At 37.9% G+C, this 27,633-nt stretch overlaps 2 protein-coding genes across 5 annotated transcripts in view; one reads left to right on the top strand and one right to left on the bottom strand.

Moving 5' to 3' along the window:
• The window catches only part of CALHM5 (calcium homeostasis modulator family member 5), a 75,197-nt gene that overhangs the window by 13,648 nt on the left and 33,916 nt on the right, over positions 1 to 27,633 (top strand). Inside the window, exons 3-4 of one of the 4 annotated variants that reach the window (XM_074333471.1) lie at positions 19,005 to 19,320; positions 22,787 to 25,764. The exons of 2 other annotated variants lie outside the window; for them this stretch is intronic. In XM_074333471.1, the coding sequence (XP_074189572.1) occupies positions 19,005 to 19,320; positions 22,787 to 23,176 (706 nt within the window). In that variant the 3' untranslated portion in view covers positions 23,177 to 25,764. Of the gene's footprint in view, positions 1 to 16,613; positions 19,321 to 22,786; positions 25,765 to 27,633 lie in introns of those variants that run through there. One more of the 4 variants, XM_019741328.2, reaches the window with a different exon arrangement.
• Positions 5,465 to 27,633, bottom strand: part of TRAPPC3L (trafficking protein particle complex subunit 3L) — a 44,019-nt gene continuing 21,850 nt past the window's right edge. The window contains exons 4-5 of the mRNA XM_019741330.2: positions 16,508 to 16,693; positions 5,465 to 13,335 (exon numbers count right to left, since the gene is read on the bottom strand). Coding sequence (XP_019596889.1) covers positions 13,216 to 13,335; positions 16,508 to 16,693 — 306 coding nt within the window. The 3' untranslated portion in view covers positions 5,465 to 13,215. The remainder of the gene's footprint in view (positions 13,336 to 16,507; positions 16,694 to 27,633) is intronic.

The raw sequence follows: 27,633 nt of genomic DNA on the forward strand, positions 1-27,633 counted from the left end.
TTACTAAAATGTACAGAGATAATCTGTAAATGTTACCATTACTAATTGGTACTTTACATCTTTTGCAATGCCAAATTCTCTTCCAGGGGTACCCAAAATATGGTCCTTACACCTATAGAGAGGCATATCTACATGACATTAATTTCTACTAAATATCTTCCAGTGTTTTCTGATCTTATTCAAAATGATCCCTCTGTATGTTCCCCAAATTAATTTTCAAACCCCCAGGGATAGTGGATGGGGGGAGGGGGGTTCACACAGTGTGAGGGATATAAATGAGAAACGTCTAAGTTTTGCTTTGTCTTGTGCACCTGAAACTAATTAAAAAAAAAATGATCCTATGACTGGAGCCGTAATAATCTGCTCTTTGAGAAGAATCTTTTTGTGTCCTGAGATGGGACAAAATCTCTAGTGATCACTTTAATCAGTTCTGGTGACTATTTTGTTTTCTCTATTGATTTAAAGGATGAAAAACACTATTCCAGTTATTTAATAGATTTTCTTCATTTTGGCTTTCCCTTCTCTTTGCAATGTCACTCAAAAAATTTTAAACAGGTGCCAGCTTTATTTCATAAATTTTTATCAAGCATTCGTTACATATCATAGTCTAGTGTGTGGTGGGGAGCAGACCTGTAATCAAATAATTATAATGCACTTGGATTTGTATGAAGATTAGTGTGTGTACATGTCAGAGAAATAGTCTAGTGATAATTTGCCTGGGAGCTGCCTCAAATATTTATGGAATGAGGCAAGGTATAAATTGATGAAGGAGTGGAAGAGAGGTGATGTGAGAAGGTTTTAGAGAACATGAGCCCTGAAGAGGTTTTTGGAAGAATTGTTTACCAGCTACACAAGCAGGGGAAGAGCACTTCACTTACACTTCACCCTGTAGACAATGGAGAGGCAGTACAGAAATCAGTAATATCATCAGATATAGATGGATCATCCTGGTGAAGGACTATTTTTACTTGATATTATGAAAATTATATATACTTATAGAAAAATAAAATACTATGATGAAGTGCTATAGACATAAATTTAAAACTTCTTAACATTTTTTGAAAAGTGTTTATTATGAAAAGTTTCAAGAATAAACAGAAGTAGAGAAAATAATATAATGAAGTCTCATGTACCCATAAGTCAGTTTCAACAATTATTAACTATTTACCAATTCTATCTATGCTTCAAAACACTTCCATCATTCCTAGATTATTTTGTGACATATCTGAATATCATATAATTTCATCTAATACTAATATATAAGTGTATGACTCGTATATCTCAAAAGGAAAGGATAGTTTGAAAAGAAATAGAATGAGTACATTGGCAGTTACAAAATAGTAGTCACGGGGATGTAAAATACAGCATAGGGAATATAGTGAATAATATTGTAATAATTATGTATGGTGTCAGATGGGTACTAGACTTATCAGGGGGATCACTTTGTAAGTTATATAAATGTCTAACCACTATGCTATACACCTGAAATTAATATAATATTGAATTCATCTGTAATTGAAAAATAAAAATATTTTAAAAACTCTTATCTAGAAGCTACCTGTTTTATAAATGTCCTCGATCTTTTAAAGTGATGTTAAAATGTGTTGTTTTTATTACAGAATATACATACGTCAAAGATTAAGTTGGAAAATACGAAAAACAAACAAACAAAATAGAATGTACAACACCAAGAGTGAACCATAATGTAAACTATGGGCTCTGGTGATTCTCATGTTTCAGTGTAGGTTTATCAATTGTAACAAATGTACCTGTCTGGTGGGAATATTGACTATGGGGGGAGGCTATGAATTTATGAAGGCAGGGGTATATGGGAAAGCTCTGTACCTTTCAATAAAGTCTTAATTAAAATAATAAAACAAAAACTAACCAAAAAACCTAACATAATCATCACATCTAAGAAATAACAATTTCTCAATATCAAATATACAGTCAGTACTTAAATTCCCATATCTCTCATAAAGGTATTACATTTTTGAATTGGGATTCAAATAAAGTCCATATACTGTAAGATTTCAGTCTCTTAAATGTCATTTAAATCAATTCTCTATTATAGTCATTTGATTCATTATTTAAAAAAATTTTAAATGTGGTAAAGTACACATAATATAAAATTTACCAGCTTACCATTTTTAAGTGTACAATTCAGTAGTATTAAGTACTTCACATTGTTGTGTAACCATCACCACCATCCATCTCCAGAACTCTCTTCATCTTGCAAAACTGAAACTGTACCCATTAAAGAATGACTCCCATTCTCCTCTCCCCTCAGACCCTCATGACCACCATTCTATTTTCTGTCTCTGTGCACTTGACTAGTCTAGGTACCTCATATAAGTGGAATGATACAATATTTGTCTTGTGATTGGCTTATTAAGCTTAGCATAATGTCTTCAAGGTGCATCTATGTTGTAGCATATGACAGAATTTCCTTCCTTTTTTAAGGCTGAATAATATTCCATTATAAGTATATACCACATTTTGTTTATCCATTCATCTTCTGATGGTATGATAGTTAGGTTATTTCTATTGTGAATAATGCTGCTATGGTCATCGGTATACAAATATGCCTCTGAGATCCTACTTATGATTCTTTTCGATAGATACCCAGAAGTGGAATTGCTGGATCATATGGTAGTTCTATTTTTAATTTTTTGAGGAATCACCATACTATTTATACCATAGTGTAAATGTCACTGCACCATTTTACCTTCCCACCAGCAGGGCACAAGGGTTCTAATTTCTCTGCATCCTTGCCAATACTCGTTATTTTCTGTTTTTTTTTTTGTTTTTGTTTTTGTTTTTTAATAATAGCCATCCTAATGGGTGTGAGGTGGTATCTCATTATGGTTTCTATTTGCATCTCCCTAATGATTGTGATGTCAAGCATCTTTTCATGTACTTATTGGACATTTGTATATTTTTTATGTATTCTGGACATTAATCTCCTATCAGATATATGATTCACAAATATTTTCTCCTATCCCATGGATTGCCTTTTCACTCTGCTAATTTTGTCCTTTGATGCATATAAGATTTTAATTTTGATGTAGTATAATTTATCTATTTTTTTCTTTCATTGCCGGTGCTTTTGGTGTCATATTTGGATTTTTAAGAAGATGTGAATCATAGATTCATATAATTTCCAGTCCAAATCTGGACAACAAGGTTCTTTAAAGTTAATTTTAACTTTATTGAACAGGCCTTTTTAATCTTCTTTTTCTTATGCCAAAAATCCCAGGTCTTAACAACACCAACTTGATTACTGTTTTTCTTTATACCACAATACACATCCAAAATAATAATACCAACAGTACCATAAACAATTTGATTACTGAAAGAAGTTTCAGATTTTTTATTTTGTATTCTCCGCTGTTCCTTTTTGTCCTTAGGGTATATCCCCCTAAAGTTGTAGAATCAAATTACTGTGTTTAAAATCACTTGAATTGGTTCTCCTCTATATTTTATACCACTAACTCAATATGCAGTTAGGTTTATTTATTTAATTTTGCTTTAATCTGTGAAGAATTGCTTTTAATTTAAAATGTTTAATTATTCTGTAAAGTGATTGCATGGCTACAAAGTTATATCATTCAAACAAGAACTATTTTGAGAAGCCTAGGTTTTATCCTTGTTGCTTCCATACTGTTTTCTCCCTCACACATTTTTTTTAAAAGGTAGGTAAGTGATTTTACTGTTCCAAAGGAAAGACATAGCTGTCTGAGTCCAAATAGTTGTCTATGGTTAGGCAGATTTGTCTGGTTAAGTTAAAGAATGCTATATGTATGTATATACATATATACATACATATATATATGGGCAAATGGGCAAATATCAATAAGATAAACAGTAATTCCAAATAGACATGAATATAATAGTATATATAATATGTACTATATATTAATATATATTATGTAATATATCACACATGATACATACATTTTATGCACACATGCACATGTACCCATGAATGTACATATATTAGGTAGGTAACCTTTTAAAAAATGTTCTCAATTAAGTCTTCCATTTAAAAATATGTTTGTAACCCATATTTCTTAGATAAATTTTAGTTTACTATGCACACTTTTCTCTACCTTCCTTTTTTTACTTAGCAATATATCCTAGAGGTCACCATGCTATACAATAGCTATTACTTATTTATTTTTTATAGCAGTATAGTACTCCATTTTGTGGATATGCTATAGTTTATTCAATCAGTCCTCAATTGACAGACATTTGGTTTTTATTCTTTAGTTAGTACAACTGAATAGTCTTGTGCATATGTACATTTAATATTTTGCCATATTTGATTATTCTTTTTTGTGAATTAATTTAAACAGAAATATAAATATGTTATCTTTTTCCAAAATTTTTAATATATATCTTTAAAAAATGATAACATCCTAAATAACCACAATACCATTATCACACATTGCATAACTAACAAAATGGTAGTTGATTTTCAGGGAGAGCAAGAAGAAAAAGCCATTGTTGGTGGTGGTAAGGATGAAAACTAAGGCCGTTGCAGTGTGTAGGGAAAACAGGATATTGATTCAAGGGACATTTAGGAAACTGGGTTGTTATTCAGTGAGACTTGGGGATATAATAAGCACTTCTACTGTGGTTCTTTTTTTTTTTTATAGGGGAAGGGGAACAGGACTTTATTGGGGAACAGTGTGTACTTCCAGAACTTTTTTCCAAGTCAAGTTGTTGTCCTTTCAGTCTTAGTTGTGGATGGTACCATTCAGCTTCAAGTTGTTGTCCTTTCAGTCTTAGTTGTGGAGGGCGCAGCTCAGCTCCAGGTCCAGTTGCCGTTGCTAGTTGCAGGGGGTGCAGTCCACCATCCCTTGCGGGAGTTGAACCGGCAACCTTGTGGTTGAGAGGATGTGCTCCAAACAACTAAGCCATCCGGGAGCTCAGCGGCAGCACAGTTCAAGGTGCCATGCTCAATCTTAGTTGCAGGGGGCACTGCCCACCATCCCTTGCAGGACTCGAGGAATCAAACTGGCAACCTTGTGGTTGAGAGCCCACTGGCTCATGTGGGAATTGAACCAGCAGCCTTCGGAGTTAGGAGTACAGAGCTCCAACCGCCTGAGCCACCGGGCCAGCCCTACTGTGGTTCTTTTAAGATACATTCAATCTACCTATGAGGGTAAATAAATTATCTTTGATCATGTACCTACTTGTAGTATTACAGTCCACATGTTTTTTTTTTCTTTTTTCTTTCTTTTTTTCAGTTTCAGGTGTACAAAACAATGTAATAGTTAGACATTTATCGTTTATATCCCTCATAGTGATAAGCCCCCTCCCCCATCTACTACCCCTCTGACATCACAAACAGCCATTATATTTCCACTGTCTCTATTCCTAATGCTGTACTCCACTTCTTGCATATATATATATAATTGTAGATGACTTTCATTATTGTTCAGCTTCAGCTTCAGGTGTACAGTGCAGCGATCAGGCATCTACATCATCCCTGAGGTGGTCTCCCTAATGAGACAAGTGTCCATCGGATACCCTACAAAATCTTTACAACATTATTGATTACATTCCCCAAATTGACTTTCATATTGCGGTGGCAATCTTGTGCTTTCTAATCCCCTCACCTTCCCCCTTATCCCTACCTACCTCCCATCTAGCAGCCCTCAGTTTTTCCTCTATGTCTCTGAGACTGTTTCTGATTAGTTCATTCATTTATTCTTTTCTTTAGATTCCCTATATAAGTGAGATCATATGGTATTTGTCTTTCTCTGTCTGACTTATTTCACTTAACATAATGTTCTCTAGGTCCGTCCATATTGTTGCAAATGGTAAGATTTCTTTCTTCTTTATGGCCGAGTAATACTCCATTGTATAAATGTACCGCAGTTTCTTAATCCAGTCATCTACCGATGGGCATTTCGGTTGTTTCCATATCTTTGCTATAGTCCACATGGTTTTTAATTTTAAACAATATGCATTGAAGAAAATGATCCACTGAAGAAACCAAAGGACATGTAAAATAATGATCTTTTACCTTATTTGTCATGAAAACTCTGGCCACTCCAGAAAATTAAGGGGCAGACCAAATATTCAGTAAAGTTATGATCTCCAGCTTAATCCCCACCTTGAGCAAAGCAAAGTTCATGGTGCTGTGCACAATCAGTTGAGACATCCTAGATATCCTCATGACCAAAGGAGTCTATATTAAGGGCACATTCCATGTGCTTTATATTGGCATTTTAGAGAATATTGTTTTAAAAGCTTGACATTAACAATAGAAGGCCAAATGAATAACATAAAATGGCAAATAATCTTCCGAGATTGGCCAATTAGACCTGTAGGTTATCATCTCATTCATTCATTCATTTTGTATATATGCCACTCAGAAAATACTATCTGGTATTGATTGAGTGTCAAGGACTGTGCCAGGTTCTGCAAATACAAAGATACTTGTAAATACGATGTGCTCTTTGCCAAAGAGTAATTCATAGATAAACTGGGAGGAAAGATATGTAGGAAAATACTCAGCATATAAGGTAGGAATTGGTATTAGGTTAGTGCAAAAGTAATTGCGGTTTTTGCAATTATTTTTAACCTTTTAAACCGCAATTACTTTTGCACCAACCTAATAAAAGGTACTAAAGAAACCAGAGATTAGGGGGCAACTCACTTAGTCCAGAGGTGGGGTGCAGAGATGGTTCAGTTAGGATGGTCTTCATTGAGTAAGTGACATATGCAGGAGGTTGATGAGTTGGATTTCACTTGGTGGATAAGGAGTATAATGTTCTAACATTACATCCTGTAGGTGGAAAAACCTCTGAGAGGTTTGCAGTGCAGTTGTACCACTCTCTACTTTGCATTTTCTAGAAATCATTTAATTCGAGTGAAATGGAAGTGGAGAGTGAAATGGAAGTGGAAACTAGAGGTGGGAAACCAGTCAGGAAGCAGTACAGATGAGCCGCTGAACTAAGGGGAACAGAAAGATCAAGAGGAGTTTAGGATGTAGAATTAGAAGAACTTGGTGACAGACTAGATGTAAATAGTAAGAAAGAGGAAGAAGTGAAAAGGTAATAGGTTTTTAGTTTTGACAATGGGGTCATTAACTAGGTAATGAAATATTGGATGAAAAGAGATTTAGCAGGGGATGAGAGAAAATAGAGTTGAGTTTATACCCAAATATGTGCTTCTGGGACATGTAGATTGAGTGACAAGTACGTAATAGGAGCAGATGGGTGAAGAGGGTGGAGAGGAGAGGTTTTCTGTGTGAGGGTTACACTCACTATCCAGGTGGAATGTCTGCCTTAAGAAAAGAGCCAACCATGGAGCCTGCGTGTATCAAAATATTTGGAAGGTAGAGGAAGTGGAGGGGAATGAAGGAGATTTAGAATTAATAAGACGACTGAAGTACAGGAGAAGAATCACTATGGAAAAATTTAAGGTGAGCATTTTTACATAGGATTGTCCAGTTTCAAACCTGGCACGCTGTCTTCGTCAGTTTGGGCTGCTGTAACAAAATTCCATGGTCTTGATGGCTTAAATCATTTATTTCTCACAGTTCTGGAGTCTGGGAAGGCCAAGATCAAGGTGATAGCCGCTTCATTGTCTGGTTTGTAGATGGCCGCCCTGTTGTACCCCCACAGGGCAAAGGGAGAAAGCTCTTGTATCTCTTTCTCTCCTTCTAAGAACATTAATGCCATCATTAGGGCCCCACCCTCGTGACCTAATCTAACCCTAATCACCTACCAAAGGTTCCACCTTCAAATACTATCATACTGAGGATCAGGGCTTCAACATATGAAATTTAGGGGGAGACATTCAGTCTATAGAACATTCTATCTGCTATGTCATGTTTTCTTACAGTTTGTCAGTGAAGGATGAGGGATGCATTGGTGGCCAGTCAGGGAAGCAGTGTCAGGAGAATGGCTTTTTTTTTCTAGGATGACAGGGACTTAATCATACTTTTAGGCTTATGAGAAGGAGCCAAGAAGAAGGAGAGAGGGGTAAGTGATAATGTCCTTAAAGAGGTAGTGAGTACTAGAACATGCCTGTGTCTCTATAAGAATAAACAATCCCAGGTATTAACACTTATTTATTCTATTTGCTCTTCCCTGGGTTCGTCCTCATGACATCATTGTCCAGCTTCCCTGTCTCAGGACCTTCATTAATTTAGAAAAGTAGAATACTTCAGATAAACTGCAAGACCAAGTTTGGTCTTACATGTAAGATTTTATCTTTATAGCTTTTGCTTAAAGCCTACCATCATAGAACTAGAAAAAACTTTCTGAGTAGTTTGTCTCTCTGCCTCCAAGCCAAATTTGCCACAAATATTTCTACCTCTAAAAGGTAGCTACAAGGTATATTGTTCAGAATTAGTTCAATTATGTTCAACTACATTTAACTTTATAGAGTACAAGTCTTTGCCAAGAGATAGCTGGCTCGTTCCATGCATAGAAATACCATCTTAATCAACTGTTGGACCTGGAGAAGTTAAATTCTTGGCAAAAAATTGCCCTTTGAGCTGTCTAAACTAGAGCAACTAGTTTCAGGGCTCCTTTCCCCCTATTCATTCATTTTGGTTTGATACCCTCATGAGGGACTTTACCCAGCAGGGACTCAGAAAAGTTTAATAGGGCAATTTTTCACCTCAGGAAGGTTGAAGGATACATTATTTAGACATGGGTCTCTTCCAGACAATATTTAGGGACTATTGACAGTGGGGTGGGGATTTTCCTCCATCTGTCGATTTTTAGTTATCTCTGGAGAAGTGAAAATTATGTCTGTGGACACTTTTATTTATTGGCTCCAGCTTTTGTGCTGCCTTTCCTGGGAATGTTTTTCTCAACAGTGGCATTTGTCAGCTTTCCACAGGATTCTGTGCAAACACTTGGAAAGTCTTTCCCAAAGGGGAGCAATGCTACTTCTTTTACAACCTTGGGAAAATCTCCCTACAAGTTTTCGCAGTCCAGGTATGTGGCTGTCTGTGGTTTTCTTCAGTAGTCATTTCTATTTGTGAACCATGAGCAGTTTCAGGATGCAGGAGTACCTGGGGCAGCTTCGTAGCCACAATCGATTCACTGCATGGGAAAGCTCCCTAAAAGAACCAACAGCCAAATCTCCCTATCTCCTTCAGAGACAGAGGAAGTCCTGCTTGTGATTCCTGTGGTCTCAAGGAAGTGCATCCAGTCAGAATATTACCCCCTGCTCTGCCATGTTGTGTTGGAGCACAGGGAAAGCAAAGTTCATGTGTATTTTCTCTCTAGGCATGTGTATGATTGTTCAACCCGAAGGCTGGGGTGTTTTATACATCTGGGTGTGATAGCAGAGAGTATGAGAGGTGGCCTACAGCAGAAGATAGCCTTACCCAGTCTCTGCCCACCTCCATCTCCACACAGACATTGAATCTTGCTTTGAGGGAAGACTGAGCCAAGAGTCATGAGTTCTAGCAAGGTCCTTCCTAAACCTTCAATCCCATTCCCGTCTATGCCCACTCTCACCTTCATCACTCTTTTCTCAGGGGAAAAGGAAATCTTTACATAGTTCAGAATCAAATCTTTCTCTTAAAAGCTGGATCCCACCCTCTTACATCTCCTTACAACGTAGCTTCATTAATCATTCCATCTCTCCTATATTTTCAAATGCTTGTGTTCTTAAAAAGTAAAAATAAAAGAGTAAACAGTTTAACTTTGTGCTGACTATCCTATGTCTCTTTCCATTTACAGTTAATTTCCAAGAATCATCTATACACCATATCTCACCTCCTGTTGCCTCTTCAATCCAACACAATGAGGCTGCGGCCTCCATCTTGTTCTGTAACTCCTGAGGCAAAGACCTTCTCCTTATCAAACCCAACATCCCTTTCTGGCCTAACTTTCTTGGCTTTTCTGCGGCATCCAGTACTTTTAACCACTGTGTTCTCCTTGAAACACTCTTGGTTTCAGTGTAACCAGTTTCTCCCATCTACAATGCTGACTGAAAATTTGGCCTCACTTGTGCTCTTCTTTCCTGAATGGCTTTTGAATGTGATTTTTCTTGAGATTCTACCTTTGCTCCTATATTTTTCTCAAGTCTGTGCTTACCCCAGATTTTGCCATGACACCCACTACCTGCACTATTACCCATATACTAATGACTCCAAAGTCCATCTTCAGTTCAGATCTCTCTTCTGAGCTCCTACTGTTGTTTAGATGTTTCAAAGTTTCCTTAAACTCAAAATATTCAAAATGTATTAGCTTATTTCCTAATCTGGCTCCACTTCCTGTGGTCCCTCACTCAGCCTCCCAAACTAGACACCCAGGAGCGGTTGACAGCTGCCTTTACTCACCAGCTCCGCATCTTAATGCACTTGAAGTGCTGGCAAATTTAGCTCCTTCGTAGATTCATATGTAGCCCCGGACTATTACCAACTTAGTATCTCAGATTGTTGTGAAAATTAAGTGACATACCACAAAATTAATGTGCCTAGCACCTGATAAAAATCTTAATAGAATCTAAAACCAAGAAAGCAGCATTTCCAGGTGTTTATATTATTTGGCGTGTACAGGTCATTGGGAATAATCAATTCCTCTTTTAAGTCATTGAAATCTATGTGATTCACATACTACACTGACATAGCGAGTCACTAAATACAGCCTGCTGGCTTGAAAGATTTAGGCCACTGGGAGGCTCCAAACATTAGAGGATTGTTCTGACTTTGGACTTCTCAAGTGACTCCTGATGTGATTTAAGTTTCCAGTGGAAATAGTTGAAGCAAAGATGGGAAATCTATAAGGTTTTGTTTTGTTTTAAAAGAGCTTCCACTGCCCTCATATAAAATGCCTTCTCCCTAGAGAATCTTTTCTGGGACTTGTGTGCTGGTATAGTTTGCGTGCTGCAAACTATAATGCAGTTTTTCTATTTTCTCCTTCCTATAACCCTTTCCTCTCTGTGAGTATGAGAGCTACTGCGAATCCAAATTCTATTTCATTGAGTATTCAACCATGTGAAAAATATAATAATAAACAGTTTATTCTCTTTGGTATTCTCCGATACATTGCAAATTATCTATTACATATTTATCATGCAATGAACTTTATTGCATTACCATAACAGAAACCCAATCTACTCTCTTAAAGAATACAGTGCATTTATTGGTTCATGTAAAACGCAGGATTTCTTCTCTTCAATCCAGTCATCTTTGTCCCCCTCCCTATGTTAGCAGCGATGATGGTGGTCTGGGGCATGCCATGTCCTGACTGGCTTAGAGCCAGCTGGCAAGAGGCTGGTTTTAAACAGAGAATGAGACTCTGTGTCCAGGTGATAGCATGGAGCAGGGGATGACTTCCCCTGAAGTGGGTAGGTTGCCTAATAAAGAAATGGTGGGCTCCTGAACGGAAAATTGCCATTCTGTCAGGAGGCAGAAAGGTATAAGTAACCAACAAATGTTCATTACATGAAGCATAATTAAAATAAAGGATATGGAAGAGGGAATAAAAGAGGAAGTAAAGGAGTTGCAAGAAGATACTTGGTCCTTCATAAACAGGGATAAGAAGGAACTTTCCACTTATTCACATAGCCCATTTCAACTGCTAAAGAGATCCAGGCTTGTAATAACTAATAGATGAACTGGAGAGATTTGAGAAGACAATAAATAAGTGTATGGGCTGCTGAGGGACGTATTTCTGATTCCTGGCAACTTTAAATAGGCAATAGGCAAGCCTCCTCAGGAAACAGCTTAAGTAACAATTTGGTGAGGTCAATGGAAAGCTCTAAACTATCTCTCTGTTCCAAACCTTTCTTCCCCTTTAGCTTTTCCAAGATAATAAAAATCTCTGCATTGATCAAGTTTCCAGATTCTATTACTGGTCTTGTGTGGAACTGGTTTAAAGTTCCTTCCATTGATGCTACACCTGTCCCAGTGGTCCTATTTTGTCCTTAATACCTACGTCAACGTCCTTTTAAAGAGACAGTAGAGTAGGTGGGGAACAAACAATTTCCTGTAGTCTCTTAAAGTCTAAAAATGTGGAATTTCAGCTGTTATTGATGTCATTTAAACGCATTTATAATTATAGATAGTTATCATATCCTATCCACTCATTTTACAAAGAGAGAGAGAGCGATTATACACCTTAGATAGGTATTATGTCTTACCCAGGATCAGTCACTAGTCAGCATCGGCTGAAGCCACTAGAAACAGGACTGTATCTTGAGGCTCCTGAGTCCTAGTTGAGGTCTATCTCTACCATGTCACTTACACCCATTTTAACCGGTGGTGTTACTAACTGTAACTTTTAATTTGAGTTCCCTGCAGAATCCAGTAGATTCTGGACTGCCATATAGGTTGCCCTTGTATGCTGATGGTCTGGCGAAGAATATTGTTTATTTCATCCAGGACATTCTGAATTTTAAATATGTTCTGGTCACGGACAAAATATACTTTGTGAAGTTTTTAGGGGATAAAATGGCAGTAAAAATTCTAACTGAATAAGCTTTGAGGTAAGACAGTATTCTCAAAGAACATTATTCACCTCTCATTTTAGAGATTTTCTGGCCTCACCATCACCAATATTTCATGAGCAAAGGAAAAAAAAGTTGGTGAATGCCAGCTACCTAAAAATTAAATAAATTAAATGAATTAAAATCAAATCTTGTTTTTAAATGTTTCAGAACTGGCATCCAAATAAATATCTTGCCTTGATGATTACAAATCAAGAATAGCTTCAGGAGGATGAAGCAGTATGCCAAGCCAATATATGAGAAAAATCACATCTATAGTTTTTCAAATATATGGAAGATTGCTACAAATAGAACTGTTTCTATAGAGAATGCAATGTACAGTATCTAGAAACTAAATATAGTGAACTCTATGTTGTATTATTTCATCCACTTTTCCATTGAGAAGAGATAAATACATCACTTACATAGGTGACACTTTTTTTCTGTTACCATAAATAAATGAAATGACTAGACCTCTTAGGCTAGACTACGTAATAGGTGGAATTCATGCTTGCTATCTTATAAGGAGTTATTTGTAATAGAAATCTTGACATGAAATTGCAAATGTGTGATTTATAAGCAAAAGGAAAAAAAAATAGCTTTGTATACTAGTGCCCTGCACTTTACATTTCTGGCAGATTTATAAGCCTTTTAAAGCCCATGCTATTAAGCATTCAAAATTTCAATGGCTACATATGTTTAGCTCAATTAGCCAGCCTGGGGCATTCTGCATGCTATTCTTCATTTTTTCCGTCTGTATTTTTTCTCATCTAGCTTTTTCAGAAATGTTATTCCTATTTCTGTCACACTGTCGCCTTTTAGTCTGTCTTGCAAGAATGTAACATCAGCAGCCAAATGAACCTAGGAAAGAAGAGAAAAAAAAAACAGGTCTGCATCATTCAGGGTAAAAAACTGGCTACATTTTTCTGCCTCTTTTTTCAGCTTTATTTACCCCATAAGAAGCTGACTTTCCTTGTGGAATGATAAAAAAGAGCTTGCTCTATGGGTGAAGGGCCCTTTACTGTGTGTCCTCCAGATGGCCTGGCTATGTGTCAGCTCTGTGATGTGAGTCTGAAAAGGAAAGGGTGGTCCAGACCAGGCCCAACTTGGATGGCTCTATGGCCAGCCCAGAGATGTGGGCCCATGCCAAGTTTTGCTCACAAGGCTGAACTCTGGATCCATCTCAAGAAGAACACAAATTCCCACTCAAAGATAGCTTTGACCCAATGTACCTTGCAAGCAGAACCTCCAAGGATAAATGAATTCATAAACAATTCCTCTCCAACTCACTTGCCGTAAGTCATTCTGTCATTCGCTAAATAGCATCATCATTTGTCCTAACAACATTTAGCAATCACTTATGGCTTTGAGAGTTTTGAAAAAAACATCAACTAAATAAATTATGAATATAAAATTAAAGATTGAAATTATAAATATGAATATTTGATACCCAGGCCTTCTTTTCCTCTGTAAAGCATATCCCATTTCCCAGACATTGAAGTCAGTCCTTAGGGTTTACTTCTCTATTCATTGAAATGTATTCGTGTAAGAACAACTGGTTATTGCTGACCTACCCACAATAGAATACTGTTCAGCTATTTTAAGTCATCAGGGTGAATAAGATAAAAAAGGAATGTACCTAATAAAAGCAAATAATCAGTGGAAAATCCCGGGTCTAGTAGGCAATTAATTAATATTTATTGAATTTTATCTGACTCACTCCCCTCTCACATTAAGAATTCCTTGACCACCCAGCCTGGATTTATTAAACCATAGACCTTAGTGTGCTAAGTTATCTGGCTCATACAGGGTGCAAAAACCATGCCTTTGTGATGCCCACCACCCAACTTTGAAATATTGAAGATAGACTCATCCTCATTTTTTCCTATAAGATCCTTTTTGTCTTTGTCAAAATTTAACATAATATCAACTAAAATAACAAGGAGACTACATTGAAACTATTTGGATATTTGGGGCCACATGAAGCCTGATACCGATTTGTCATTCAGCATATACAATCAATTGTTATCCGTGCAAGATGGAGACTTCGTTATCCTATTTTTGACTTTGTTTTATGGTTCATCCTATAAATTCCCAGAACTCCATCCTTCTCCTTTCTTGATTTCATGGCCATTGATTGCAGAGCAAGCATTAAAAAAGTGGTAGGGTAGAAGCATGGACAATCTGTGTGAATAAACATTATTTCTATTGTTTTACTCATTTGGATTACCTGTTACTATACCGTTCCCCTAACTTGCACAAATAATTAAAAATTATATGCATGCCTCATTATTGGTTGGTCAACACATGTCTAGCCTTTGGCTACTGTCTGGTCCCACTATTCTAAATAGCTGAGCTTTTGGGAAAATGAGACTGTTGATTATTACCTCTGCCTAAGCTGCTGTTGGCTCATTAGTCTTTGATGGATTGATTGTCTTCTTCTCGGTTGCTCCTTCTAGGTATCCTTTAGTGCCTTTATATTCTCTGTTTAACTTCCTCATTGCGTTTTGTTGCTTACTAGGGTTCCACCTGTGACTTCTTTTTCTCTTTACACTCTCTCTAAACATTCTTTCAGAGTTCCAGTGCCTCTTCAGTTCACATTTCCCTGTACTTCCAGACATGTGTAACAACTGCTTAGCAGATACCATCGTGTGTGTATTAGACACCGCAATACCAGCAGCTTCCAAACTGAACTCTATGTTGTCTTTCCCAAACCCAAATGTACTTCTCCTGGTTTTGCTTTCTTGATTAATAGTACAACCATCCCTATAGATTGCTCAGGAACCTGAAAATAATTCCTGAATCTTTTTTCCCAGTCTTGCTCCTTTCAGTCAACTGATAACCGAGTTGTAAATCTGTTCTGCCTTCTTAATGTTGCTCAGATTGATCTTTTCCTATCCACTTCTTATGTCAGGGATTTTCTGTTTTTTCTTTTTTTCTTGAGGTTACCATCATCAACTTCCTAACTGCTCTCTCCCCCCCCTCCAGCACTGCCCCCTCCAGGATACTTTCATTTTGTTGACAAAGGAGTGAAATTCCTAAGACACAAATTTCAAAATATCATTGCCCGTTTATAAACCCGTAATGTATTGCTGCGGTTTTCAATATAAAAATCTAAATTCCCAACTTATCATATGAATCCCTGCCCCCTTTTTAATCAGGGCTCTGTAAAGAATTTAAATCTTTCTCATGACAATGCCTTTTTCAATGTACATGTCAATCATACTGAAAAAAAGAGTGACATATTCTTTTTGTGCCTTTGGACATGCTGGAATATTATTTTACTTGGAATATTATTTCCCCTGCTCCCTTTACCCCATGGCCTTCACCTAACGCCTATCTAATCCTTCAATGCCAGATCAGAGTTTCTCTAGGAAGTCTTCCGTGCCCCCTCACCCAAACCAACCCAGGTATTACCATAACCCTTAGTCACACTTCTTTACACATCTGATTTCTCTACAGAACAGAAGATTCCGGAAGGGCAGCAACTGTGTCTTGTTCATCTTTGTAAGTCTAGTGCCTAACTCTCAGCAGATGCTAATAATCACCTTAGTTAAATCAATAAATAATTCAGGTGTGGAAGCCAATCTCCAAAATGGCATGCAATGATCCCTGCCTCCTGTTATTCTCACCCTCGGGTAGTCCCTGCCCACTTTGTCCCAGGGCTGGCAACACCTGTTGTGATTAGATCTACAGATAAGCCTATGTGGCCATGAACTTCATGAAGCCTTTAGCCAACTGCAGCTAGGCACTGAGGCTATGTGAGTGAACTTGGAGGGGGATTCTCTAGCCTCAGCTGAGTCTTCAGAGACTTGCAGCCCTGACCAGGAGCTTGACTGCATGTGTATTAAGCTGTGAAAAGCTCTCAGCCAGAGCCACAACCACCCAGCCAAGGATCAGACTTCTGATCCTTAGAAACGGTGAGATAATAAACATTTTTTGTTTGTTTGTTTTAAACTGCTATATTCTGGGGTAATTTGTTACCCAGCACTAGATAACGAATAATCCCAGCAAAATGAAGTTTGTGCTTTACCATTTCCAGGGCACCTCTGATAATCCCACAGAGTAAATTGCAGTAGCACAGAGCAGATCGCCCAGGAGGGAGCTCTTCCACGAACTCCACCAGAGGGTTCTTGTCTAGAATCAGGGAAAATTCATTTCTGCTTGAATTGTTACAGGTCACAGTGGGTGTAATTCCCAAATACATCTTGAAAGCAACCTAACAAAGAGGGGGAAAAATTACTAAAACTGTCTAGAACAAATATCTACGAATAGGGCCCCCAAATGCCCTCTCTCAGGCAGTACAGCACAATGGTTAAGTACATGGAATCCGTTCTTATGAAGTCTGGGTTCACGCTTAGCTTGGAAATGTCTGACCCTAGGACTTGTGCAAGTCTGAAAACACTTCTATTTTTATGGAACATCTTAAGGGGCTAGTTTTCTATGGAAACAGTATGGCTTATGAAACAGTTTAAGCATTATTTCCAAAATTTTTTTCCCCAAAAATAAATATCTTTTAGGAGGGTGGGAAATTAAAATATCAACAACACATTAGTATATTTGTCACATTAAGCCCTAGTAAAAGATAAGATCTTGAATTAGAAGGTACCCAGGACACAATCCAAATGTGATAGAACAGACGATATTATGGGAAGATTAGACCCAAGGGTGTGTTTTGGGAAGTGGAGAGAGTCATATCACAGAGGATGACAAGTCTCTGAGAAGGAGCAAGCAGTAGTGGTGGGAGACACATAAATGAGTCATAAAGTAACTTCTCAAAAAAGTCTCCTGCTTTACAGGACTTCAAAGATTTTACAATGTAGAAATGGAGGAAAGTAAACTGGGAAGCAGAGAAGCAAAATGACATAGCCAAGGCTATACTATAGCAGTTGCTTGACTCCTAGTTCAAGGAACTTTCTTTTCACAAAATGCACAGTCCTGGAATTTGACATTTATTAATGGAAATTTGTCAGCATGATATGTTGTCACTTTTAAGTGCCGTAATTCATTTAATTTTAAAATTAACACCAGTGTAGGAGAGAAATGGAAACAATTTCCTTAAATTATTTCTAATTAGAAGTACTGAAACGTTCATTCATTCATTCATTCATTCATTCCTCAGTGAGTACTCTAGCACAATACCTGGCACACAGTGGGAGTTCAATAACTATTTGAAAAAAAATTGTTGAATGAGCATGCATTCTGTGTTTGACACCATGTTTAGACCCAGAATACAAAAGTTGATAAAATGTAGTTCCTGTTTTATAATAGCTGGTATTCAAAAAAGTGCTACAGATATTAAACAAATAAGTGCAATGGTATAATAAGTCCTACAGGTACAATGTTATGCATTAGGAAGCAATCCTGGAAATAATTGCGGAGGAAGAAACTTCTACCCTGTTCATGAATATTGAATGAGATTTTTTCGGGTGAACAAAGTGGGGAGGGGCACTGGTGGTGATATTCTGGGTAGAGGGAACCTGTCATGGGCATGAAACACCATGATAAACTTCATGAGGTTAACATTTATAAACTTGTGGCAGTGGGGAGGCCCAAACCATGAATAAGCTCAGGCAGAATTAAATTTCTGAGGAAATTTTAAGGTTTAGAGGAATCTCCTTCATGTCAGCATGGAGGATGGATTTAGGATTGTGAGCAGGGTGGTCATGAAGTGAAAGACAGAGACACCAATCGAGAGGTTACTATGACAGCCTAGGAAAGAAATGATGAGGACTCGTCTCATTTTGTCTTTTATTCAACATGCAAATACTCCCTAAACTTTTCCATATGAATTTCAAATAGCCCAAATCCTAAAACTTGGTTGAAGTCTCTGACACAAGCCAGCTTAAAAGGATGTAAAATGAATCTCCCAGATCTTAAGTCAAGGAGCAAGAGAAAAGAAAAAAATCATAAAACTCCAGGCTTGGAGACTGATTTGGCTACCAACCAATTGGCTGAAATCCATTTCTGCTAATGTTGATTCCTCTGGTTGGAAAATTCCTAGACTATTCTTTGTTTGAGTGAGAACTTCTTTCAAATTCTCAAACCAAGCAGCACGGAAATAACATTAAAATGGAGGCTATGCACTTGGAGTTAACTCTAATTCTCAGTATTTGGGCTCTAGTCTCACGGCCCAACACCCACCAGTAGGAGGCATTATCTAAACATGATTGGGAAAGAGTCATTCCTAGGGAATGACATTGTTTCCTCATCTGTCGGAACTGCCTGAGGAAGAGCCTGTTTCCACCGTCCGCCACGGCCACAGCTTCTCTGCCGATCAATAAGGGCAAAGCATTTTCCCTCTTTATCTCCAACATGGATGCTTTTCAGGGGATTTTAAAATTCGTCATTAACCAGAAAACTGTTATTGGCTACAGCTTCATGGCTCTGCTGACCATGGGAAGTGAGCGTCTCTTTTCACTCGTGGCGTTTAAGTGCCCCTGCAGCACTGAGAATGTGGTCTACGGGCTGGTTTTCCTTTTTGCTCCTGCCTGGGTGTTACTGATCCTGGGATTCTTTGTGAACAACAGGACATGGAGACTCTTCACAGGCTGCTGCAGGAATCCCAGGAAAACCTTGCCCAGAGGCCGCTTCTGTTATGTGTTTGTCCAGATCATTCTGAGTTCATTGGTGGCTCCAGTGATGTGGCTGTCTGTGGCTTTGCTCAATGGGACTTTTTATGAATGTGCCATGAGTGGGACAAACAGTTCAAACCTCCTGAAATGGATTTGCAAGGGCAAGCCCAAAGAATGCTGGGAAGAACTTTACAAAATATCATGTGGCAAAACCAGCATGACACCCACAGACAATGAAGAACTGAAACTGTCCCTGCAAGCCCAGTCTCAGGTAAAAAAGGACAAACTCTCCTTTTTCTCCCAGTTTGCAATATTCTCTCTGTTCTCCTTTCATCCAGGGCTGAGTCTGAATCCTGCTAGGACATTTTGATACGAAATGGAAATTGGAACATGATGCAGTCTTAAGACAATCTCAGCAAAAGCTTTTTAGAGGTTGGGTGGCTCAGTGAAATTTCTGATTGAAGTGTCTTTTCCATTTCTGAAAAGAAAATGTCCTCTGGGTTATGTGTAGGTAAATATTTAAGTACTTTAAAACAATCTGTCGGGGTTGACTTTATAAATAATGCATAACACTAACTCATAATTGAGTGTTAAGGGCAGAGCTGTAATTAAAAATTACTGTCTTGTATCAATGATTTATTTTCAAACTGATTTCTCAGAAAAAGAAAAACACACACACATAGCATTCATCTTTTAAAATATAGCTGACTCAAACGAGCTAATACTTTGCAAAGTTGCATGTAATATAATTAATATAGAAATTCCCTTAAATGATTTTTGGCAACTGCTATCTCTCTATATAAATATTGTCAGGATTCAGAAGAGTTTCCCATATAAAGTAGGATTTGGCAATCTTTAAGTAGGCTTCAGTGAAAAGTGATCATATTCTCTAGGGAGGTTACGTCCTATGCTCTTTGTGCTGTACAGGTAAAGAAGTTGTTACATTACTTTAGAAGCTCAGGATTTGGGGCATTGCTTTATTTAACAGAAGGAAATCATAGCTTTACCTAACTGACGTAAGGAAGTAGCCTGTCAGCCTTCCAGGTGCATGAGCACAAATCCAGATGTGAAGCCTTGCCCTGGCCTCAGGAAAAGACCGAATTCCTTCTTGTGAGTAGTAGGAATTGCATTCCCCAAACCAAAACAAGGAATTAGAGTAGATAAGCAGATCCACAATTGATCAGGAATGCTATTTGTTTCTGAATAAATGCACTGAAAATAGTATAATTTTACTTTTTCAACAAGGACTTGTCTTTACAGCAGCACGTTAAGAAAAGTCTGTTTTTAAAATCATATATTCCAAAGCTGGTTGGCAGTATAGTCATATACTTTTCATAAACCGATAGGCCTAAAAATACCCCAAAGTTTTTTCTTTAATGCATAAAGCGCACCCTAGATAAAAACATGCCAGGCTCCCAGATGTCTTCCTTCTTTTGTTGAAGGAAGGTATTAATTACCAATGTTACGACACAATGAGTGATTTTTGATTTATGTCCCCAGGCACCAGGCTCCATTAAATTAGTGCCAGATCCAAACACTCATCACTGTGTTAGCTTTTCTTCTCTAAACACAAACATAAGGAAATCACGCACACACTGTCATAGCGTAGCCTGGGCACACTGACCTGTTTACTTTTCAGCAGAATGAGAAGGACCTGGGGCTGATTCCTGGGGGAGGATGCATGAGGGATGTGAACAAGAAGAGCTGTATCAACAGCAGGTGCTCACCGCAGTGGTTCACACAGGCCGGAGCAACAAACAGTCCAGACTAATAGTTGGGTATGTGGGTGGGGGTGGAAAAAGTGTCCCATGGGTGGGGCACATAACAAGACATCCAGCTGGGTGGCACTCTATTTTTAAGGAAGGTAGAGAATAGCAGTGGAAAGAACTTGGCCTTGGAGTTGACTAGTCTTGGGTTTGAGTCCTGACTCGATCACTTAGTAGCTATGTGACCAAGAACTAATGGTTTGACCTCTCTGAGCCCCGATTTTCTCTAGTTGGGGGTAATAACACCTACCTCAGAGGGTTGCTGAAAGGTATAGAGATAATGGACATAAACGGGCATAAAGCTGCTGGTACAGTAAGTGTTCTAAATTCATGAGGAAACTGCCAGGGTTTAAGGGAAGAGACTCAGGCAGAATGGGACACTATTGAGGGTTGGGGTGGGAGCATCCCCCGTGCCTAGTTACACTCTGGGTACTGTGAATTGGGGAAGAACAAAAGAGGGCTCAGTGCTCAGCACGCAGGTGAGAGCGAGGTGGTACTCAGGTCATGCAATGGGAGGAGGGGGAGTCTGAAGCTGATCAAATAGCTTAGAACTCAAGCAGAATTGACTCACACAGGAGGCCCGGCTGGGGAAGGAGGACGGGAGAGGATGAAGCACAAAGGCAGTCCTGAGGCAGCCAACCACAAATGATTTCAGGCAAATGTAAGGACTTTCACGGGATGGAAGCTGTGCCTCATTCATTGACAGAAAGATACCATGAGTTCAGTAATGCTTTCATGTACACACGTGTACATTTGAAAAATAGCTTCAAAAAAAAAAATAGCTGCATGTGATAATAACTTACTGAATGCACGTGTATGTCTACATCATTTCATTTTAATGCCCCAAATCACCCTCTGAACTAGGTAACCCCATTTTACAATTGAGGAAACTGAGGCACAGAGCATACCCATAGTAAGGGAAAAGTTCAGATGTAAACCCAACTAGTGCCAATCCAGAGTTGGCATTCGTGTGGAGTCTGAGACCTTTACACTGACTCTCTGGTCTGAGCCAGAGTGTGGGAACCACTGGTTTAAAGCATTGGAGCTAATTTGTGGTTCTGTTGCTGTCTGAACGGGTCTGTTTGCAGATTTTTTTGGTTTCTATTTTCAAATAGGCCCATTTGCTGAGAAATACTAAGGGTCATTTCACTGAAATGTCAAGAGAAACTTTGAAAAGAATTCTGCTAGTTGCCCAAATATGAAATTAATTCCAATTGTGAAACATATAATTAGAACAACAACAAAAAATTTCTAAGATAAGTTATACAGACTTCTGTTTTTAATATTCAGGAAAAAAACAGCCAACTGAACCAGTTCATATTCACAGAAAAATTTGTTTTTTCTGATTATCAAGATTCAGAACCAATAATCCTGAAGGTTTGGAATGACTGCAATTTTTTTCTTAGCTTTGATGCAGCCTTTCAATTCTTATAGTTTCAGTTTCCTTATTGTGTTATGTCTGTCTCGCTTTATCATAGATAATGAGTAGTATTTCTCTTAGAGAGGGCTGCTGTCCCTGCAAACAATAGAACATGGGAAAAATCAGTCACTAGCCACATCTATGCATTTATCAATGCCTGAAAACACCTGGCTAAGGAATTGCTCGTTTGCTCAAATGATCACATTTACCCATGCACAGAAGTCTTTCCTCTAATCGTTAATACTACTTGAGGTTTTGATTTATCTGATTCTTGGATAATCTGTACTTTTTGATTTTTTCTAATTTGCTTGCCTTCTGGTTATTTCTTTGCATACAAGCAATGATGGATCAGATAGAGAATAATTAAGTAAACTCACACTTTATTTTGACTGTTAGGAAAGTGTTGTCAAAAAATTAAGATGGAGAATTTCAAGTAAAATATGGCAATGACTGTTGTAGTAATTTAGCCGTACACTTCCCAATAATATCACCTCAGCTCCCTGAGAAGTGGCTTTGCTTTGACATGTCCTCAATATTTCTTTCTTTCTAAGATTTTAGGATGGTTCCTGATTTGTTCAGCATCTTTTTTCTCTCTGCTCACCCTTTGTTATGCTCGCTGTCAATCTAAAGTTAGCTACCTTCAGCTGAGTTTTTGGAAGACGTATACACAAAAGGAGAAGAAGCAGTTGGAAAATACATTTCTGGACTATGCAAACAAGCTGAGTGAGAGAAATCTGAAATGCTTTTTTGAAAACAAGAGGCCAGATGTCTTCCCCATGCCTACTTTTGCTGCTTGGGAGGCTGCTTCGGAGCTACATTCTTTCAACCAAAGCCAGCAACACTACAGCAGCCTTCATAGGGTGGTAGAAGATGGTCTGGAACTTAGCCCTGAGGACGAAGAGACCACAATGGTTCTCATGGATACTGCCCACAATGGGTAGCTCATCTGCCATCACTGACTCACGGTGTCCAGGGATACACTCATTCTGACATCTTCCTACTGAATCCACAGCAACCTGGGTATCTCTTTTTTCTTGCATTTAGTGTTCCTTTATAAGACAATAACACAAAGGGAAGCAGCTTTGCTGCATTCAGGTGCAGACAGTGTCAAGATGTGCTCATACTGATGCCGTGTGACTGGTCAAGGATGGCAACAAAGGTGCTCTTGCATTGGTTGGGGGTTGGGCTCAGTGTCTTCAAATTCTAACATTTTATGATTCCACAGCAAGACTCGTGCAAGAAGGTCTGCCACTCTATGTACATACTGGTCATGGCATCTGGGGGCTGACGTGGTGACTTGGGAGTGAGCCAGATAGTTCACAGTCGGCTCTATACACAGTGGGATCTGCAGTGTAGTCAGCAGAAAACCTTGTCCTGTAAACCTATCCTCCTGCCTTTCAAGGATATATGAAATTCTACCATCTGAAATTCATTTCCTTAGACTCTGAAGACATCAGTTCTCAAAAATAATACATTGGAAGGATATAATGCCTAAAATTCAGAACTTTTCACATGTTTTTAATGTTCAATGAACGTATGTCCCTGCAGGCAGGACTGTATTATGACTTTTGTGGGCTCTAGGCACTTTTGCCTTCTTGGACCCCTTTCTACATGAAGAAATACACACATACACACACACACACTGTATAATATAAAGACAAATGTATTAAAATTATGTATTAAACCATTGTTTTCAATCCCAAGTTAATTTATTTTCTTCTGATTTTAAAAGAAATTAAAAACACGATGGGCCTTAGGGACAGTCCCTATTGTGCTGATGGGTGAGTTGGCTCTGACTAGAGGTCTGGGAAACTGTCCAAAGCAGTGCTGGTGTACAGTCGTTTTGCAGTTCTATGTTTATCAGAAAAAATGCAAATTTTGTGTTCTACTATGTAGTATATCCGCATTAGTTGAAATACATATATGATATATAATATATGTGCATATGCATACATATATATACATATATATTTAATTCCCCTTGAATCTCTGTCTTCTAGTGATGTTATTGGAGTACATAAGAATGCTATTATTGCATTACACATATCAATTTTATACCTCTCTGCTTTACTGATTCTTCTTTTATTCTTTGTAAAGCTTTTCAGAGTTAGAAAACAACCATTTTGCAACCCCTAATGACATAATGGATCCAGACAGTAAATAATGAATTCTAAACTAGGTGAAACCATGATGGGGTAAGGACCATACAACTTGAAACCATTCATCTAAACATCCCTAAAAATGGGACAACTGGATATTATGTGCCTGCCAATGTGATGCAAAGCAAGAGTAAATACACAGTACCATCTGTGAAATAGTCTTTTCAAAAAAATTAAACCTGAATCTAATCTAGTATTTAGATTTTACTAGTTTACAGGAAATATGGGCAAAAGAAAATAAGTGAATTAACAATATGAGAAAGGAACCAAGTAAATGTAGAATACGACGTAGAACAATTAAGTTCGTGAACTTATCCTAGAAAAAGTGCTACATACCTCACTGCTGAATATCACTATGGTCACCTTCAAAGTACTCCCCTTGGGAAGCTATGCCCCGACGCAAGCACCTAGTCCACCCTTCAAAATAATTTTGGAACTCTTCCTGGAATGGCCATCAAAGTTGTTGTCATATTACCCTTGATATCCTGAATGTCATCAAAATGTCTTCCTTTCAATATTTCCTTTGTCTTTGGGTAAAGAAAGAAGTCATTGGGGTCCAGATCAGATAAGTAGGGAGGGTGTTCCAATACAGTTATTTGTTTACTGGCTAAAAACTCCCTCACAGACAATGCTGTGTGAGCTAGTGCATTGTTGTGATGCAAGAGCCATGAATTGTTGGCGAAATTTCAGGTTGTCTAAATTTTCATGCAGCCTTTTCATCACTTCCAAGTAGTAAACTTGATTAACTGTTTTGTCCAGTTGGTACAAATTAAAAATGAATGATCCCTCTGAAATCAAAAAATGCTTAGCAACATCGTTGTAATAATTTCACGAATTTAATTGTCATGCTTCGTATACTACATTCTATTTCACATATGATCCAGTTTTCCACAATGGCATAAAAAAAAGGAGAATAAAAGAGACAGAAGAGACATAACAACCAGAAGCAGCCTGTGTACCTTATTGGCATCCTGTTTCAAACAATGAGCTGTATGTAACAAGACAACTTCGAAGTATTTAAGAAAATATGAATGACTATTAAATGGGTATGAGACGATTTTAGGGAATTATTCCTTTTGTTACATATGATAATAGCATGATGGTGTATGTTTTTGAAAAAGTATTGATTGGTTACAGATGCATATTGAAATATTTATATGTGAATTAACCATGTCTAGAATTATCTTTAAAATAATTTCAGCACAAAAAAGGAGAGCTAAAAGATGAAATGAGAGTGGCAAATATTGGTACTTACTAAAGCTGAATAGTAGGTACATGGGATTTGTTACATATTCTCTTTACATTTGCATATGTTTGAAAAATTTCATAATAGTTATGGAATAAAACAAATTATATACTTGCCTCGGTTATTTTGCTGAAGTTTGTCAGTCAACTCCCACATGCCTGGAGATTATCCTCTAGTATCATTCTCAGTAAAGGTTCTCTGGAATAGTAGTCCCTTAATTCTTACATATTCAAATTGTTGGCCTGTTCTATACTCGAAGGGCAGCTTAGCTGTTTCACACTTTCTCTACTTGAGTATATTTTAAGGGTTACTCCATTGTCTTTTGTCATTGAATGTTGCTAGGGGAAAATCCAATGACATCATGATTTATTACTAACATGATGTTTTTGTCTATATTCTCACAGCATTCTTTATCTTTATCTTTAAATTGAAAACATTTTATTTTGTTTCAAGAACATGAAATAGGGAATCATTCCCATCCCTCCACCCACCCCCCCCATACACACCTTTTTTTTTTTCTTCTATATGATTATCAAGAAACCTTACGGTTTGGGGTTTAGAACTAAACCACTACTATGTTCCTATTGGAATTTCACTAATTTAATAATAATTTTAAAACACTTCGTTAATTATGTAGTAACTTGTTTCACCTCTTCCTACCCTTTCTTTTCCTTTTGCCCTCCATGCAACCAGAACAGAATCCATACTTGACTTTTTGACATTTGCAGCTTCTCACCTGTGAGGTAAATAGCAAGGAGCAGTGGATCTGTATATGCACCTCTTATGTGGCAGCTTCAAGGATGAAAATTGTTCCTCTTTATGTGGTTGCTGCCTTGATTGTCATCACATATTCAACCCAATCCCGTCATTGCTCAAAGTTCCCAAGGGAGCCTAGACTGCCCTGAGGAGCTGACACAAGGAAGGTTCTGACTCCAGCTCTAATCATTTCTAGCAGTGGCTTCTGACTAAGGCTTAGTGAAGCCCAGAATGTGTACTGAGACCCAGTGAGATGTCAGGAGAGGCCAAAGAGCAAGCTGAGCTGCTGAGGCTGGAGCCGGAGCACGAAGGGTAACCCCAGCAGGAGCCTACATTACTGGTAGGCAAGGCAAATGCCAGTGGCTTTGGATTTATTTTTTTTTGAGTAGGATTTTGATCAAAGAGAATTAGGTTAGTTTAATCCCTCTGGGGAGTTAGAACATACTTATTACAAATATAAAATGTTATATTTGAGTCTGGAAGGAAACCTGCTTTTAGGCAGCTTCAAATAATATTTTCAATGTTCAGTTGTTTTTTAAAATTGAGTTATACAGGAAGAACAGTTGTCTAGCTATAAGACAGATCATATTCTAAATTTTGCTCTTCCACTAAGGAGGAGAGGCAGAATTGATGTTTATGACAACCTACTATGTGCTGGATACTTTACATATGGTTTATATTTAAAATTCACAAGTATACTGAGAAGGAGACATTACTGTTTTTATTTTTATGAATAGCACTAAAGTTCAAAAACATTAAGGTTAAGCCACAGGTGAGAGATGGAACCTAAAAAAAAATTTGGACTTGAATTTATATGAGTCTTAACTTTCACCACATAAAATGTTTCATCATGTTGGTGTATCGTCAGATACTCACCTAGCCATCAAAAGCATTTTTCCTCATTGTTTTAAGTCAGAGTGTTAGATTGGTATATCTCCGAGTTTCTTTCAACTCTGTTGTCCTGAATCTGACAGTCAGTAGCACATGAGTTACCAGTCAACTGGCTTCTTGGTGTTCTTCTGGGAATGGATGTCGATCTCCAAATTTCCTGGCCTGGCCTTTGTCTGGACCCCCTGGCTTCTTTCCCATCCTGCATAGCTTTTCCACCTTGGGTTTCTAGACATTTGGGGTAGTTATGCTCAAACTATGCTTCTAGTTCACTATATCAATTAGGTCAACTTCTTACTTTATTTCCTTTGATCAAAATGACTATTGATAAGGAATTTTCAGCAATAGA

The sequence above is a fragment of the Rhinolophus sinicus genome, linkage group LG05 (genome assembly GCF_036562045.2).
Source record: "Rhinolophus sinicus isolate RSC01 linkage group LG05, ASM3656204v1, whole genome shotgun sequence".
In the NCBI taxonomy this organism is placed as follows: Eukaryota; Metazoa; Chordata; class Mammalia; order Chiroptera; family Rhinolophidae; genus Rhinolophus; species Rhinolophus sinicus.